This window comes from Gobio gobio, assembly GCF_949357685.1.
Source record: "Gobio gobio genome assembly, chromosome: 14".
Classification (NCBI taxonomy): Eukaryota; Metazoa; Chordata; class Actinopteri; order Cypriniformes; family Gobionidae; genus Gobio; species Gobio gobio.
This window is the reverse complement of record NC_137107.1, coordinates 12,649,297-12,668,666: the sequence shown is the minus strand read 5'-3', so window position 1 is coordinate 12,668,666 and position 19,370 is coordinate 12,649,297. Positions and strand designations below refer to the sequence as shown.

The 19,370-nt window shown below is 41.5% G+C and overlaps 1 protein-coding gene across 1 annotated transcript in view; it reads left to right on the top strand.

Annotated features, from left to right (window-relative positions):
* Window positions 1-19,370, top strand: part of gabrb4 (gamma-aminobutyric acid type A receptor subunit beta4) — a 51,423-nt gene that overhangs the window by 17,528 nt on the left and 14,525 nt on the right. Inside the window, exon 2 of the mRNA XM_079834051.1 lies at window positions 15,164-15,246. Coding sequence (XP_079690177.1) covers window positions 15,164-15,246 — 83 coding nt within the window. The remainder of the gene's footprint in view (window positions 1-15,163; window positions 15,247-19,370) is intronic.

Sequence of the window (19,370 nt, the reverse complement as noted above, 5' to 3'; positions counted from 1 at the left end):
CCGAGCGTCATCCAACATTCCCTTTAAAAGCAGGTGCGCAAGTTCCATTATGGATTGCTATTATTATGGCGTATTTACCAGGCGCACGCCAGGAGCGGTTCACAGCCGAGGAGACTGATGTTCTTGTAAGAGCAGTGAAAGACAGAGAAGTGAAGTTGTAATGTTGTACATTATGGTAAAGGTGATTTCACAGTCTTTTTTTTTTCAGTCTTTCAGTTTTTTCAGTTTTTCAGACGATTTTTTTTCCTGGTTCTTGACGGACAAACCAATTGTCAGATGTCCTTATATACATATATGTCTTGCCACTATTGGGCAAACAGGTCTTATCCTTAATTATTACAATTAGCCTGAATCATTTGTAAGCTAGATTTATGCCTATTTTTTCACATCTTCGTGGCACACCACAATGATTTCCGTCATCTCATGTGTTAATATTTTTTTAGTGTAACAATTTATGATTTGCAAAAATAACTGTTGCATCTGTGTAGATTACATGAGCAAAGTGTATGCGCGTTGTGCACCCTATACATTATGGTCAAGCATGCGCCCTTAAAATAGCATAATGAACAACGCGCAACGCGCCACTGACTTTAGACTAGGTTTTTTCTGGTCAGTGGCGCAATTGTTTAATGGAACAGCAAAATAGCACCAGGGATTGTTTGTGCCGGAACACGCCTCCTTTTTTGCGCTGAATCGCCCAGGGAGGGCAAGTTCATTCACTAGTTTTGCGACGTGCTTCTGTGGAGGGAAAAGCGCGCTTTGCGCGGGTGCAAAATAGGAATGACACATGCGTCGGTGTACAAAGTCAATTGCGCTGGGTGCAAGATAGGGCCCTTAGTGCTTTGTGTGTACACAGACTAGCAGGATTAGGAAACAGAAGATTTCTGTGAAGTTGTAATATATTGATTTTATTATTATTTTTATTTAGTTAATTTCGGATATTACATTTTAAAAGTGGACCTAACCAGGATATAGACTTACCTTGTGCATTACTGTAAATGCAACATTTGTTTGTGTTTTCAAACTGAGGGACGAGTCTAAATAATTTTGTAAGGAAATCAACCATGTTTTTAACATTGAACTTGTTTTGAACTCTGAACATCCTTTATTCATCCTTTTATAAAGTTGAAAAAGAGGGTGTCATAAGTTGCTCAGGGTTTACATAGAGCACACACAAAAAAAAGAGCACAAAATTTTAAGTTTTAAGGTACAAGTGGCCGTCACTGGGGTGGTACCCTTAAGGCAGGGGTAGGCAATTCCAGTCCTCAAGGGCCACTGTCCTGCAGAATTTAGCTCCAACCCTGATAAAATTCACCTGTCTGTAGCCTTCTAGTAATCCTGAAGACATTGATTAGATGGTTCAGGTGTGTTTGATTAGGGTTGGAGCTAAACTCTGCAGGACTGTGGCCCTCGAGGACTAGAATTGCCCACCCCTGCCTTAAGGATACATTTTTGTACCTCTAAGTCAGGGGTAGGCAAGTTCGGTCCTAGAGAGCTGATGTCCTGCAGAGTTTAGTTTCAACCCTACTAAGCCACCACAGTATAAAACTCATGGCTCCCAGCATGCATTGCAGCATTAAGTATGTTACCATTGTTGAGATTCGTATGCTGATTCTTGATATCTGTGTGCGTCTAAACTTTTTCCCCCTAGAATGCCAACTCACATAAAAAGCCAAGAGTCAAACTGCCCAACTAAAGGAAAAAAGGATCACCATAATGGTGACCAAACCTTTTCAATAGAACCAACATCTAAACCTCTGTTAAATCTCAATAAGAGCTTCTGTAACGGAGGCCAGCTAGTAGTCGCTGTGCGAGTAAACCTCACTCCTCTGATCTCAAGAGATGATCTAGCTACTGATACTTGGGGTTGCAGCCTTTAGCCTCCTTGTTGCGTCCAATTCTCATGCCGGCAGACCGGGGTTCGAGTCCCGCTTGGAGATGCGGTTTGAACTGGAGGGGTTACACTTCTATAGATGTCTTTCAGGATTGTAGCCAAACTCTGCAGGGCAGCGACTCACTAGGACCGAACCTGCCTACCCCTGCTCTAAATAGAGGAAAACAATGGTATAATTGTACCCTAAGGACCAATTGTGTATCTTTAAAGGTGCAGGTATACGTTTTGTTCACCAAGGAACAAAATTGTACCGCCACTGTACATTTTTTTCTGAGAGTGCATAATATAATAATTGTGGCAGGTTTATATTTGCCATATGGCGACTGAATGTTTTGCATTCAGAAACCAGAGGAATAAATTTGATGATGAGTGGAAAAGAGTGAAATAAATGTTCTCAGCAGACAAGAACTTGACTTTCCCCATCCCTTGTCATGCTTTTTCAGTTCTTCTCGTGAATCAAATATGACACGAGCCCCTTAAGTGCAGTTGAGCAGAGACATGTCCTAAAGCTCACATTTTCTCTCTGTTCCTCAACTAATTTAAGAATAAATATTATTATTAATATTATATTATGAACCTGACAATTTTTTTTAAAGAAGATGACCAAAATTACCTCTACAGGATTATTTTGGATAATTTATAATAGCTGGCACTCCAGAGCAGGGTTGCCTGGTCCCAGAAAAAAAAAAAATTAAGCCCAAAAATGACTCAAAACCAAAATTAAAACTAGCCCAAATTTTCCCCACATCCAATCACAGTTGGTTCCCTTTCGAAAGGGAACTCTCGCTGCATCTAGCTGACGCTATGGGGAACGCCCTCGACTGGTGTCTGAAGCTACTATCGAATCACGGCAAAGTCTTTGACCGACGTCAGCCCATGACGTCATCAACGTGCGACCCGTAAGTATAAAAGGGCGCTGTGCCAACACATACACATCTTTCTCGTCTTCAGGGACTGTCTGTTTGAACTGCTATACGAGTTAAGGTAAAACAAATTCAATTATTAATACACACGAGTGTGTATTTACTGCCTGGGATCAAGAGCATGCACAGTCAAGTTCATTTGAAGTTGTTTGTGTGTGAGTGTGAGCGGTTTTCAATCTGAGATCGCTCCACTCTAGTCTGGCTTTTTTCCTGAGGGAAGAAAGTTTGGCATCTGGGACTGGATGATGCTGTCCCGCTCAAGCTGAGGCTGAGCGTTGGCATACATCATGGGTTCTCAGATGCAGGTCGCCGATCGTCGCGACGATCTGGCGGCTAACGAGACTAAACAGCAAGTGCTCTTAGGGATGGCTGGTGAGAGTGGTATGAATCCTCTCAGCCACCTTGACCGTGTATGCTGAGCTGATGAATGTTATGGAACGTGCTGCGGGCAGGCTTCTGCTGCCATGTTGGCGCGTTAGAGGAGAGATCGCTCGCGATAAATTGCACGATCGATTTCTCCTTGGCCATAAACCATCAGCTCAGATGAGCCTTCCATTTCTTCTTGATCTTCTTACAGAGATCGAGAGGGCATGGAAGAATCCATATTCTACCCAATGTTCATCAACATCAGCGTTTTAACTTCGCTGATGTCGAGGGGATAGGGGAATATGGATATGTGTTGAGGCTACCGACTGGCGAGGAAAGTTTGCGAATCCTCGCCAGTCAACACTGAAGAGCTCAAACTCTGCCTTTCTAAATCAAGTTGTGCTTTAATGGCAGGGGCATACACGGCAGCAGGTCAGGCTGGTGCTGCTTTTCACACCATGGCGGTGTTTCAGGCGTACCAGGCGGACCTGCTGGAGGATCTCGACCAGGGGGCCGGGCTGTCCCCTGAGGCGGTTGCTGAGCTGCGCCGCACCACAGATCTGTCTCTCCGGGCCACCAAGCAGACTGCTGCTGCTATCGGCCGCTCTATGGCGGCTATAGTGGTTACGGAGAGGCATCTGTGGTTGGGCCTGGCTGATATCGGGGAGAGAGAAAAGGGTTTTCTCTTCGATTCGCCGGTTTCGCCTACTGAACTTTTCGGCACCTCCGTGGAGGCGGTGGTTGGAAAGTTCAGGGAGGCGTAGGCGTGCTCAGCGGCATTTAAGAATAAAACATGCATACCGCTGAGATCCGCGCCCCCACCCAGGCAGGCGGGACCTGGTCCTTCACGGTCTGAGGACCGTAGGCAGGACCAGAGTGCTAGCGTCTCCTCTCGTGCCCCCCCCCCCCCTCCTTGGAGGAGCAGGGTACAGAGGAGACGGGATTCCCGCGGGAAAAAGGATCTAAGGGAGGTGATCCAGGACAAACGTTCTCAACGAAGGCGTTGGTGATGGATCACTTCCCTTGAGGGCGATTACATCATAGCCCTCTCCTTTTTCCTTTTTAATGTCTTTTTATGACTTTTACCCAGGCGCTTCTTACATCAGGCCTGAGGCGGGCCTATGGTGAGTAGAACTATGTTCTGATGGCCCGCCCGGACTTGCTCAGTGAGAACGCCCCTTTCAGGCATTCAAGGGCGGTAGAACATGGTGGTGAGAACCGCACAATGAGTCTTCGCTCAGCATGCCGCAGGTGAGAGTGGTCATTTTTGTGTGTTATACTAAAAATATGTATTTCTTACAGACCCCAGGTTCCTGTATAGAGTTGGGTATTCATCAGAGAGAACTGTCTTTCCCCTGCTTAGTTAGGCTTTAACACAGCACCATTCTCTGGGCTGTGTATGTGAGCGTGTGTTGGCTTTCCCTGGTTGGTCAAGATGGCGCCAGATAGGCCACCGCTTATGGTTACCAGAAGATGGGCCTCCTCTCATATTGAGAGTAGTGTTTAGGCCGCCGCTCTTTTCTTTGAAATGTTTGCGGATTACTAGGCGGTAGCACACTTTTCTGATAGAATGTAGTGTTTGTCTACCGCTTAGGGTTACTATTGTCTTCGGTTCCCTAAGCCACTGCAGGTTGGATTAGTTTGTCTCTGTTACAGCTGAGCGCTACGGCGTCAGTCTGTATGTGGATGAAGGAGGCGCGTTGCTGAGGCACCGTCACCTTTGGTTGTACACCACTTAGATCGGAGGCCTCCTCTCATTGAGAGTCGTTGGTTTAAATAGCAGTCAGTTTGTTTGTCTGGCAGTTATTTCTCGTTTTTGCGAAACTTGTACAGCTTGTAGGCTTTTACAAGCCTCCCTGGAACGGGTCCCCATAGTAATGGGTAGCTATCATGTGTTAGGCCTCAGCAGGCCGCCATGAAAACGAGCCAGAGGGTCTAATGTTACTACAACCCACATTTTGCAAATATGTCTGTCCCAGTTAGCAGGAAGGATTGCACCGTTTTCAAGATTAAACGGTGACAGTGGTAGGCCTTATCAGGCCTCTAGTAAGGCAGGTGACAATGCTTAAGCATCAAGGTACTACTAGCCTAGCTGGCTATCAGGTTAAAAAGGGGTAATTACGCTCTCCTGAAGGTCGGCTGTCAATTGTAGGCCTCAGTAGGCCTCTTGAACAAGGCGCATTATCAGTTGGAAGGCCTCAAACCAGGCCTCACTGGAGGTATGTACCGATGTGTGCATCAGGACAGCTAGCCTGGAGGCTATCAGGTTGTAGGCCTCATCAGGCCTCCCCGAAGGCCCGCTGTTAGTTGTAAGGCCTTGCTAGGCCTCCCTGACTCGAACAAGGTAGTAGGCCCCATCAGGCCTCCCTAAGGTGTTCCTGGGATCCAGTCATCTGAAACAGTTAGCACGCATTGCAAACAGGTAGCAGGCCTCTCCAGGCCTCCCTAAAGGCTGCTTATCAGGTAGTAGGCCTTAATAGGCCTCCCTTGAGGGCGAATTCCTTAATCAGGATGCTCGAAAAGCCTGCGTAGCTTGACTGTCGGGTAGTAGGCCTCAATAGGCCTCCCGGAGGGTGAGCTCCCAGATTGTGGTCACTTGAACAAGGTAGTAGGCCCCATCAGGCCTCCCTAAGGTGTTCCTGGGATCCAGTCATCTGATACAGTTAGCACGCATTGCAAACAGGTAGCAGGCCTCTCCAGGCCTCCCTAAAAGCTGGTTATCAGGTAGTAGGCCTTAATAGGCCTCCCTTGAGGGCGAGTTCCTTAATCAGGATGCTCGGAAAGCCTGCGTAGCTTGACTGTCGGGTAGTAGGCCTCAATAGGCCTCCCGGAGGGTGAGCTCCCAGATTGTGGTCACTCGAACAAGGTAGTAGGCCCCATCAGGCCTCCCTAAGGTGTTCCTGGGACCCAGTCATTTGAAACAGTTAGCACGTATTGCAAACAGGTAGTAGGCCTCTCCAGGCCTCCCTAAAGGCTGGTTATCAGGTAGTAGGCCCTAATAGGCCTCCCTTGAGGACGGGTTCCTTAAACAGGATGCCCGACTAGCCTGCGTAGCTTGACTGTCAAGTAGTAGGCCTCCATTAGGCCTCCTTGAGAAAACAAGGGTAACCTCAGCTGACCATGCTTCACTAAAATTGGCGGTATTGCTGTCAGGTAGTAGGCCTCACTAGGCCTCCCTGAGGACGGAGTCCCGAGCCAGGATGCTTGGGTTTCCAGCATGGCTTGCGGTTAGGTAGTAGGCCTCTACAGGCCTCCCTGGAATACCCGCTATAAAGTAGTAGGCCCACAGGGCCTCCTTGAAGGTGAAGTTCCTGAGCTAGGCACTTTATTACCAGTTCTCTGTGAGAACTTGTGGTAGTTGGGCCTACAGCTGGAGGTTACTCGCCAGGCAGGCTCAGCTGCTCCCCTCAATGAGGGTCGTCTATGAGTGCTCAGCCGCCTGAGCCTGGTCAGACGGTCGTAGGCCTCTCATGAGGCCTCCCTGTTAGATCAGTCATTAAGGCCCTTTCGGCCTCCCTACTGCTTTGAAACACAAGCACCTGGTAGATCCTTGATTTGAGCACGCAGACTCCCCTCGATAGCAAGGGTTGAAAAGCACTACGCTGAGTATTGCTCTCTTGGATAACCCGTCTCTGAGTTCCGGGCTAAGTAGGACTGCCAGTGTTTCAGTCCCTTAGCTTGGACGCCCCTTGGGCACCATCCAGAGGCTCTGTTTTGAACAGACATGGTTGGCTAAACCGAAGTGTCCATAACACTTCGGGCACCAGGTCAAGCCTCCCTGGTGGCACTCGGGAGAACTTTTTTCCTGGGTAGTGACTGGCTGGGGTTCCTTCGGATCCCCTAGCCACATTCCCTTAAAGGGACCCCTTCGGTGGAAGTAGTGGTCCTGGGCCTTCGAGCTGTCTGGATGGAACCCCACGCAGTGCGTTAGGGTTCCGTTTAGTTGTGTAGCTTGGGCTATGACCGTAGGGAGTGCTGTCACTGTCAGCCCAGGGACCTGAGGGGGAATCGCTCAGGTTTTCCTATGAATTACTTGTGTTGACAGTTGTCACTGCCAATGGGCAGACACTCCCCTCAGCATAGCGGCGTTGGTATATCGTTCCCCATAGCGTCAGCTAGACGCAGCGAGAGTTCCCTTTCAAAAGGGAACGTCTAAGGTTACGTATGTAACCTCTGTTCCCTGAGAACAGGGAACGAGCGCTGCGTCGCGTTGCCATGCTTCAGGGCCTATCTGCCATACAGTCCCTTCAGACGAGAAGATGTGTATGTGTTGGCACGGCGCCCTTTTATACTTCCGGGTCGCACGTTGATGACGTCATGGGCTGACGTCGGTCAAAGACTTTGCCGTGATTCGATAGTAGCTTCAGACACCAGTCACGCCGAGGGCGTTCCCCATAGCGTCAGCTAGACGCAGCGCTCGTTCCCTGTTCTCAGGGAACAGAGGTTACATTCGTAACCTTAGACGATTCCCATAAAGGCCTGGAGTGTTCATAAAAGGGGACTAGAGCGTTCAGGTTTCCAAATGGACTCATTGGCACCATAAAAGTATAATAAATGTTGTACGTATGATATCTACCTTATTTATTAGTACATAACATTTACAGGTACAAAAACATACTTTTTTGTACATTTGGATAGATAGTAAAATGTACAATATGGACATACTGAACATCTAAAACGTTATTTACATGTCTATACAATGTTTACAGATCTTTTATATCATGAATGTATTTACATTTTAACATTGTATAGCTATATTTTAAATTCCTTAGCCATAGGCTACCCCAAAACCTAAACATAACCACTTTTAGTGTATAAAAAGAATGCATAATTATAAATGTATAAAATGTGACAGTTTTAGTGTCAATATACCGCTACATATATATTTTTCAGAATTCAGAATCAGAATAAAAAACGTATCCCAATCCACTCACACGTGCATAAACATATGCATACACCACATCGAAACATGTCACAATCGGTGATGAGGCACATGAAAGACAATGAGCGTTCACAACATACTGAGAAAATGTATTTTGTCCTACGGCAAACAAAATTAATATTACATGATAAGTAGTGGTTACATGATTACAGAAATTGTATTTCTTTTAAGGTTTTAAAGTGTATTCTTTTTTAACAACAGAAGTCACTTTGGACAGAACTATTTCAAATTAAATTAAAAGAGTGAACTGTGTTAAATGCAAATGAAAGCAAAAACTCAATGATCATAAATACAACAGTATCAATAGATTAATTCCATAATTTCAGTAATCATAAATGAGGATTTGTAAATATATGATTTATAAAGTTGTTCATATGTAAACAATTTACATTTAACATCCTGTTAATATGTCAGTATTTTACATCAAACAATGAAAGTAAATTTTAATTTCTACTGCAAGTAAATGTACATGTGGTACAACCACACTTTACATAAAATACATTGGATAGTCATGAGATCAAGCTGTCATAAGACGGTCATACAACCATAGATACAGTTTTGGGAAGGTTACTTTGGAAATGTAATAGGTTTCAGATTACAAGTTCCCCTATTTTAAATATAATGTAACTATTTGCAATTGCTTTATTAAAGTAATGTAACTTTATGATTACTAATGAGATATTAGATTACTTTTTGATAAATTTTCTAATTTCCAGCACTGAAATGCCTTTTTATCACTCGCCATGGTGGCAAGTCTCTTACAGGTTGTAGCCTAAAGCTTTCAGCGGCGATGTGGATTAATGTAATTGGCAGATGTGGTGCTCTGCAAATTCAAATGAGAACCAATCAAAAGCATCAGAATAGCATTGCTTTACTAAACAGCCTTTAAATGGCAGGAGGCATGGTACTCATCAAAAACAGGCAAAGCAAGAAATTAATATTATTCAACATATCATAGCTTTTTACAGAAAATGTTCAGATGTAATCATTTTGTAATCATTAACATTTTCATAAGTGACTGTAATTTTTTTCTTGATTACAGTTACATTTATTTTGTAATTAAATTATGCATATAACTACATGTTACTCCCCAACACTGCATAGATATAAATAGAAAGATACCTTATTGCTCCAGACATGTCAACATGTCCACCTTGGACACCTTGGAGATGTTCATCACTCTCACTGACTAAACCAATACATTTTCATTGAAAGTTCCACAACATTGTGTGGATTATGGTTGTAAGAACTGTCGAATCGTATAACATTTATAAGATCTTTACTAATATATTTTTTTATTTACCATATGCAGAAATTATCTAACATTACTGATAAACTAAATCCTGTGAAAATCAGCTGCTATAGACAGATAAAGACATTTTTCCATTTGAGACTGAAACAGCTGATCTGGTTTAATAAAATCACTTGCATTTATTTAATGCTCTTTTCTCACTAATAATCCTTGTCTGCAATGGACTGGCCATCCATCCAGCTTGTTTTCCTTCCTACAGCCCGAGACTCTGAGCATCCCAGCAACCCCACTTAGGACAAGATGGAAAATTAATGAAAGGAATTCTTTTTTTTTTTTTTTGCTTGTCAATAAGTGGTTTAGGCCACCGCCAATCAGTCATCATCTCACAAATCTATTTCATAGAGTGAAAACTATCCACTAATGCTCTTTGTTGCATCATTATATCATTCATTATACTTTAAACACAAAAGCAGATTCAATAGAAAATGTCTAGCACCAACATGTTAACACTCTCACTGCTGTACATGCACAAACATAAACTGTTTTTTTTTTAATCTTTGAAATTTAATAATATTCTTCCTTGTTTCTTTTGGGCCTACACCCACACACATTGCAGCCGCTATTTCATCTACACAAGGTGTCAAATTCAAAGAGAGTCGCTATGATTTAACATGGCAAATGTAATTACGCAAATGTGCGGCAACACACACAACTTGTTTTTAACGCAAGACATTTTACTGTGCTGCATTGGATTGTTGGAAATTGAATGTTGTGCATACCCTGGCAGAAGGTCCTTGATAAACACACAAAAATTGCGTATAGGTGGGATACAGAATTATGTTCACAAGGATAATTATGGTCTTTGATAGAAGTTGTGTGAGTGAGTGAATGAGTGAGTGAGTGAGTCAAGTGAGTAAGTGAGTGAGTGAGTCAAGTGAGTGAGTGAGTCAGTGACTGAGTGAGTAGGTCAGTAAGTGAGTAAGTGAGTGAGTGAGTCAAGTGAGTGAGTCAGTGACTGAGTGAGTAGGTCAATAAGTGAGTGAGTAGGCGAGTGAGTGAGTGAGTGAGTGAGTGAGTGAGTGAGTGAGTGAGTGAGTGAGTGAGTAGGTGAGTGAGTCAGTGAGTGAGTGAGTGAGTGAGTAGGTGAGGGAGTGAGTGAGTGAGTAGGTGAGTAAGTGACTGAGTGAGTAGGTGAGTAGGTGAGTGAGTGAGTGAGTGAGTGAGTGAGTGAGTGAGTGAGTGAGTGAGTGAGTGAGTGAGTGAGTGAGTGAGTGAGTGAGTGAGTGAGTAGGTGAGTAGGTGAGTGAGTGAGTGAGTGAGTGAGTGAGTGAGTGAGTAGGTGAGTAGGTGAGTGAGTGAGTGAGTGAGTGAGTGAGTAGGTGAGTAAGTGACTGAGTGAGTTGGTGAGTAGGTGAGTGAGTGAGTGAGTGAGTAGGTGAGTGAGTAAGTGAGTAGGTGAGTAAGTGAGTGAGTGAGTGAGTGAGTGAGTGAGTGAGTGAGTGAGTGAGTGAGTGAGTGAGTGAGTGAGTAGGTGAGTAAGTGACTGAGTGAGTAGGTGAGTAGGTGAGTGAGTGAGTGAGTAGGTAAGTGAGTGAGTGAGTATGTGAGTAAGTGAGTGAGTGAGTCAAGTGAGTGAGTCAGTGACTGAGTGAGTAGGTCAGTAAGTGAGTAAGTGAGTGAGTGAGTCAAGTGAGTGAGTCAGTGACTGAGTGAGTAGGTCAGTAAGTGAGTGAGTAGGTGAGTGAGTGAGTGAGTGAGTGAGTGAGTGAGTAGGCGAGTGAGTGAGTGAGTGAGTGAGTGAGTAGGTGAGTGAGTGAGTCAAGTGAGTAGGTGAGTGAGTGAGTGAGTGAGTGAGTGAGTGAGTGAGTGAGTCAAGTGAGTGAGTCAGTGACTGAGTAGGTGAGTAAGTGAGTGAGTGAGTAAGTGAGTGAGTGAGTGAGTGAGTGAGTAGGTGAGTGAGTGAGTGAGTGAGTGAGTAGGTGAGTGAGTGAGTGAGTGAGTGAGTGAGTCAAGTGAGTGAGTCAGTGACTGAGTGAGTAGGTGAGTGAGTAGGCGAGTGAGTGAGTAGGTGAGTGAGTGAGTGAGTGAGTAGGTGAGTGAGTGAGTCAAGTGAGTGAGTCAGTGACTGAGTGAGTAGGTGAGTACGTGAGTGAGTAGGCGAGTGAGTGAGTGAGTGAGTGAGTAGGTGAGTAAGTGAGTGAGTGAGTGAGTAGGTGAGTGAGTAGGTGAGTAAGTGAGTGAGTGAGTAGGTGAGTAAATAAGTGAGTGAGTAGGTGAGTAAGTGAGTGAGTGAGTTAGTAGGTGAGTGAGTTAGTAAGTGAGTGAGTTAGTAGGTGAGTGAGTGAGTGAGTGAGTAGGTGAGTAAGTGAGTGAGTTAGGTAGGTGAGTAAGTGAGTGAGTTAGTAGGTGAGCGAGTGAGTAGGTGAGTAAGTGAGTGAGTGAGTAGGTGAGTGAGTAGGTGAGTAAGTGAGTGAGTTAGTAGGTGAGCGAGTGAGTAGGTGAGTAAGTGAGTGAGTGAGTAGGTGAGTGAGTAGGTGAGTAAGTGAGTGAGTGAGTAGGTGAGTGAGTAGGTGAGTAAGTGAGTGAGTGAGTAGGTGAGTGAGTAGGTGAGTAAGTGAGTGAGTTAGTAGGTGAGCGAGTGAGTAGGTGAGTAAGTGAGTGAGTGAGTAGGTGAGTAAGTGAGTGAGTTAGTAGGTGAGTGAGTGAGTGAGTGAGTGAGTGAGTGAGTAGGTGAGTAAGTGAGTAGGTGAGTGAGTGAGGCAGGCAGGCATTTATATAGCAATGTACTATGTACTATGTACACCCAAAGTGCTTTACAATCATATCAGAGGGTCTCTCCTCAACCACAACCGGTGTGCTGCATCCACCTGCACTCACCACACACCGAGAGTGATATAGCAATTCAAAAGAATAGGTATTATTAGGAGGCCATAATTGATTAGGGCCAATGGAGGAAATTTTGGCCTGGACACCGGGATTACAAGTGCTATGGGATTTTTAAAGACCACAGAGAGTCCAGACCTCGGTTTAACGTCTCATCTGATGAACGGTGCTTTTTTCAGTATAGTGTCCCAATCACTATATTGTGTTGTTAGGTCCAACACAGACCACAGGGTGAGCACCCCCTTCTGACCTCACTAACACCTCTTCCAGCAGCAGCCTACCAGTTTTAACAGGAGGTCTTCTATCCAGATAATGACCAGGCTCAACCCTGCTTAGCTGCTGTGGGCAACCAGTCTTGTGCTACGGGTGATATGGCTGTGGTGCACTTACTGCTGCTGGTGATCTATCCATTCAGTCATGTCTGACTCTCGGCGAACCTATCAACAAATATTATCTATACTGTCCTGTCGAGAACTGCTTCTTTCAACTGTTTCTTCCTAGCTGAATGTATATATTGGTGTCTGTTTTGATGGTGTCAAGTCAGCGAGTTCTTTGCCCTTCTTCTGGTTCCACTGACCATCCCCAATATTAATGATTTCTCTAACGAGTTTGTATGCATAATGGCCAAAATAAGTGAGTCGTAGTCTACATATTTCAGCTTTTAGTGACATCCCTGGTTTTATGCGATCCTGTACATCTTTATTTGTTTTCCTAGCTGTCCCTGGTATTCGTAACATTTTCCGCCAGCACCACATTTCAAATGCATCTATTCTCCTTCTATTGACCTTTCATAATGTAAAACTCTTGCAACCATACAGTGTTATAGGAAAAATATATGGTTCTAATTAATCTGCATTTGGTAGTTTGAATGATGTTTTTGCTCTTCCAGATCTTATTCATACCAACCATTGCGCTTAATTTCAGGGGTGTTTTTTCCATCTCAGTCAATTTTTTATCTCAGGAAGATAAAATCTTGAACTGATTTAATTTCTTTTTTCATTGATTTTAAACTTCATGTCTCCACTAGCTGTTGTCTTCATGATCTTTGTATTTTTTTTATGTTTAGCCCAATTTTTTCCACTTTCGCTTTTGGGACCCACTTTATATTAAGTGGCCTTAACTACTGTACTAACATTTTAATTAATAATTTGATACAATGCACTTATTGTGTACATACATGTTTTTACATTGTACTTACATTTAAAAATACCTAAAAGTAATTACATCTGTAATTCATATCTGTAGTTACATTTGTAATTACACAATTGACACTTCCCTTACACCTAACCCTACCCTTAAACTTACCCCTACCCCCACACCTGTCCCTAACCCTACCCGTATCCCACCTCAATATCAGCAAAGGTGTTTTGCAATACAATTTGAACACAGTAAGTACATTGTACTTATTTTTTGATGTAAGTACATAGTAGTTAAGGCCACCTAATATATAGTGGGGCCCTCTTTTGATTTTCAAAATTAAATGTATCAGGTCCTCTTTCCTTTCACTAATGAGCACTTTCCATTGACCTGAGACATGCAAAAATGAGTCATAACTGATAGCGTTTCTAACTTATACAGTCTTAAAAGTTGGTTTGGACTTTAATACAGCAAAAATACCATCCTAGGCTCATTGAAAATGCGTGCCCCTACAAAAAAAAACTAAAAAAAGTCCCTACAAAAAAAAGAACAAAAAAAGTAGCCATACGTAATATTCACAACAGTTTCCAGTTAAAATGAACTCCATAGCTCATCGGGAACAGTATTGCACCTGCAATGTGCCGTTGCTTGGGTACTACTCCTGTGAAAGGAAAGCCATGGTAAAAGAGCTATAGTGCTAGACTGACATTCATCTGTTTCACATGAAACTGAGCACAATTTTAGCTCCACTTGCTAGACATTTCACTTTTGAAAGTGTCACAAAAGTTGCAAGATCCAATGTAATGTAATTTTGCAGAAATGACGAGTGGCAATATATTGAAAAGTGCCTCCAGTAAACAAGCTAAATTCAAAAGTGTTTAGGGGAAAGATAAAGCTCTCTCACTAGAAAGATAAAACACAGTACAGACTATTCTTTAAAGCATGTACAGTATATTGCAAAAGAGTCGAATAGCCTACTTAATACTGTGATTAATATATATATATATATATATATATATATATATATATATATATATATATATATATATATATATATATATATATATATATATATATATATATATATATATATATATATATTGTCACAAAAACAATACATTGACGTTTAAAACGAGCAGATTGCATCTTTCTGCTATGGACTATACCCTCTATGCCTTGTAAACTAGTGCCTCTATAGGTGTTGGCCTCTATAAGTGTTACACAATGTATACAAACACAGTAACTGGTAGCTATTACTACTTTTGTGTATTTTAACAAAGCTTAAACACTGTAATAGCAAATCAGGATCCAGGACCAGAACCATTTTAAACACGTCTTCTTCAACACAATCATAATCATTAATATTTTTTTAAGAACCAAGAGGTTATTTAGCTCTATTTCATAACATATACAGCATGCATCTTTCTTTTTCTTTTTTTTTTTATAACTTTCCTTTTTCATATTTTTACAGGACATTACAGGAGTATTAAAAGCATGCAATATATCTTAGGTTGTGATATATCTAAGTGAAGAAAGTCAAAACAAAACAAAACACCATTTGCCTACCAATGATTGCATTTTGTCCTTTTCTCTTAGAATAAGAGAATAGATGGCAAACATTTCTCATGACTCATGATATTCACATGGCACAGTCAAGGCTATGCTATGATTTCCTAAAGGTTACCAAGGTAACGGTGTCTCTCATTCTCTCTCTACTCTTTTTTTTTACCCTCCTTTCCCTGTTTTTCTTGCTGTCCTTTTTCCAGAATAACCACTACAGCAGCCTGTATGATGGATCTGAGACGGTACCCCCTCGATGAACAGAACTGCACACTGGAGATTGAGAGTTGTAAGTGAAAGGAAATGTGAACACACACACACATAGGCTTTGTTCAAAATGCAATACTAGCATACTGCATACTGCACCTGCAGAGAAGATCATTTGTTGTGGTCTACAAGTCACCTTTACTTATTTATAAAGCACTTTGTCTGTATACAATACAGATTGTTTCAAAGCAGCTTAGCAGTAGCCACGTTTCCATTACAGATTTGTGCAAAATTTTTTGCGATATTTTCTAAATGTCGATAAAAAACTGTTGGAAATGACGGTGGTTCCATTAAATGATGTTATGCGACAAATCTTTTCCTCTTGCGATAAGTCATTCCAAAAATCATGGCAACGGATGTTGGTAGGTTTACGTATATCCCAGCCATCGCAATAACCATTATTATTTTTAATCGAATGCGTTAAGAGCTCGCTCAAGTAATGGGGAGCTAAACCATTTAGTGCTTTGTAAGTAATTGGCAAGATTTTAAAATGTATGAGATGTTTCATAGGGGCCAGTGCAGTGTTGACAGAACCGGGCTAATATGGTCATGCTTCCTGGTTCTAGTAAGAACTCTAGCTGCTACGTTTTGGACCAGCTGGAGTTACAATTGGTAGTTGGATTAGTAACTAGCTAATAACTAATAATCTAGCCTTGAGGTCATGAACTAACTTTACTGCATTTGTCATTGTATGTCGTAATTTAGATATATTTTTAGGATGGAAAAATGCTGTTTTACTGATGTTGGAAATGTGGCTTTCAAATTAAAGAATTGTATCAAAGAGCACACCCAGGTGAATTGGTCAGTTTCATCAGGGCGTGGAGAAATATAGAGCTGAATATCGTCAGCGTAACAGTGAAAACTAACTCCATGCTTCCTGTAGATCTGAAAATTCAGCTTTTGTCCCCGTTATGATTGAATCACAGGACCGGAATACCAGTAATTTGCCAAGAGATCTCTTTTTATTATTTTATATATCAGACATAGTTGAGACATTGAAAAGTTATTGTCTCATGCCAGCTATATGTTTCTCCATTCCTCCATTTCTCTCCCCTCTCCCTTCTTCATCCTCTCTTCGTCCCTCGTCCATCTCTCATCTCATCTCGTCTCTCCTCTGAGTCTCGTCTCCTCGTCTCGTCTCTGAGGCTGGACACTCAATTTGAATATTATATATACTACTAACAGAGGATCTCACTTGGAAGAGACTTCCTTAGAAGGAAGAGAAACATGCGTCCTATGTTTAAAATAGAGCGTATACATCATGCTTACATCAGTTGCACAATCCACTTTCCTTATAAAGAATCAGTTTACAATACATCATGGAACAGATGCATGCTACTGTGTGCATCAGTGGAAACATGTTCTATAAGAGTGCACATTCCTGTAACAGATATAGCTCATCCAAGTCTCTCCTTGGGACACAATGTTCAACACAGTCTGACTTTACATTGTACATTATACAAATAATTATGAAAAATAATAAAACATAATAATACTAAATAAAAATAACATTAAACAATAAAATTTCGATCTTCACTTCCTAATGATATTTCCCAATGGTAGCATGTATAGGGTGAATAGCAACGGTCCTAGTACTGAGCCTTAAGGTACTCTATACTTGTGATCGATATGACATCCCTTCATTTACCGCTACAAACTGATAACGGTCAGATAAGTATGAATTGAATCATGCTAAAGCAATTCCACTAATGCCAACATAATTTTCGAGTCTATTCAAAAGAATGTTATGGTCGATAGTATCAAATGCAGCACTAAGATCCAGTAACACTAATAGAGAGATACAACCATGATCGGATGATAAGAGCAAATCATTTGTAACTCTGATGAGAGCAGTCTCAGTACTATGATACGGTCTAAATCCTGACTGGAAATCCTCACAGATACCATTTCTTTCTAAAAAGGAACACAGTTGTGCGTATACTGGCTTTTCTTGTATTTTTGACAGAAAAGGTAGATTCAAGATTGGTCTGCAATTAACTGATTCTTTACAATCAATTTGCGATTTTTTAATAAGAGGTTTAATAATAGCCAGCTTAAAAGTTTTCGGTATGTATCCTAATGACAAAGATGAATTAATGATATTAAGAAGAGGATCTATGACCATGGAAGTGTCTCTTTCAGTAGCTTAGTCGGTATGTCCCATCGCCATGTCCTCTGTGCCCCACTGGGCTGCCAGTTCACCTACTCGGCTCCTCAGCAAAAAACTGATTTGATGCAAGCACCTGTGGCTCATTTATACCCGCGCTGCGTGGCATGAGCAGCTGGTGCAATCATTGCATGCCAATGTGCATTGGCTCGTTTAGTTACACTCGAAGTAGATTGGCTCTCGCTAGCGAGATTCCTATTCGTCGATCATTGATGTGGCATCTCCGTTCCCTCCTTCAGGGAACGAGGGTTACATACGTAACCAAGACATTACTGTAGTAGACTGTTGCACGGTTATACATTTCTCTCTAGTATCAATCTTGCAAGTAAAGAAATTCATAAAGTCATTACTGCTGTGCTGTTTGCAAATATCAGAAGTTGAAGCTAAAAATTGTCTCTGTCTACACACTTCAGCCAAGTACCCCCTAACCAGCGCAAAGCATTTTTGGTTGAAAAAAAAAAGACTTAAACAGAGCACTGTGCCATCAGTGTCTGATTTATTAAAGTTTGGAACAGAAAAACGCATACAAAATTCAACTAAAAAACTATTTTGAACATTTTAAATGATAATAATCCATGACTAAATGCATTGCAAATATTTCTCATCACTCAAATGTAGTGATTCAAACTAACGTAGTGAAAACAGTGACCATAAAACCATTTAAAACTATAAAATTGACCATTTAAAACTCCATAAAACTGCAAAACACTGCTCATTTGTAGTGGTCTCTCTTGAACTATTTGGAAATAAAAATATATAACTAAAAAAAAGAAAGAAATAATTAACTTAATGTTGATTCAAGTTTTCTTATTTTTTTGTTCTTTATGCTGCTGTTTTCAATTGCACGGTAGAATATACACATGAAAAAAGTTTTTTTTTTAACAGGTCACAGACACTCGTCAATTGTATTTTTATTTAATGCCAATTCAATATTATAATCTTATCAGTTAACGGTTAATATTCGGATAATGAGCGGCGGTTATCGGTCGGGAAAATTAACCGAAATGAGAATATATATAAAATTAAAGAATATATATAAAATTTATTTTATGAACTTATACTTATATTTTCCTGAAATATTTATTCAATAATAATTTTTAAAGGATTTTTGCATGGACGCTACTTTTTAAATATATGTATATTTTAAAATATCACGTACCCTCTGGAGTGCCTTCACGCACCCCCAGGGGTACGGGTACCCCCATTTGAGAACCACTGTTTTAGAGGATATAATATGCCAAACAAGGAAATCAGGTACCAGAAGATGATGTCATCTTTTTTCTTTTTCTTTTTTCATTCAAACAAACTGTCAGAAAATAGAAAGAACAAATTCAGAGTTTTATAGATATCCTAAGACTTCAAATACAATATGGTAAGGTGTGTTTTAGCTGCATTGCATTTCTAAACAGTAACAGTAATTTTTTTTGTCATAATTTTTTTTTTAATGGAAATACATTTCTAAAAAACTTTACAACACATTTAATCTTTATAACTATATTTTGTTATACACTGTAAAAAAATCAGGTCTCCAATTGAAAATGTTCTAGTGACTGATCACATCAAAATCTTTTAGTTGGCCAAATTGAATTTCTGTTAATTAAATTGCATACATTCACAGAAATTCAATTTGGCCAACTGAAAAATTTAGATGTAATCGGTCACTAGAACATTTTCAATTGGAGAATTGAATTTTTTGTACAGTGTAAAGGCCTGTTCACACCGGGACGATTTTCGCGCGCGTTTATCGCCGACGTTTAACGCCTCGTGACTAAACAATGGGCGCCAATGTGAGTGTTCACACCGACGCGTAAAACGCCAGGCGTAAAAGCGTCATTTAAAAAAAAACGCCTCGGGTTCGTTTTTTTATTTTGACGCGGCGCGTTAAAAACTGGCCGACCAATGAGATCAGCGCTTTTGTTCACGTGCCTGGAGCTGCTGAATGGACAGTAAAACACAACTTGGTGGCGCTCAAGCACAAA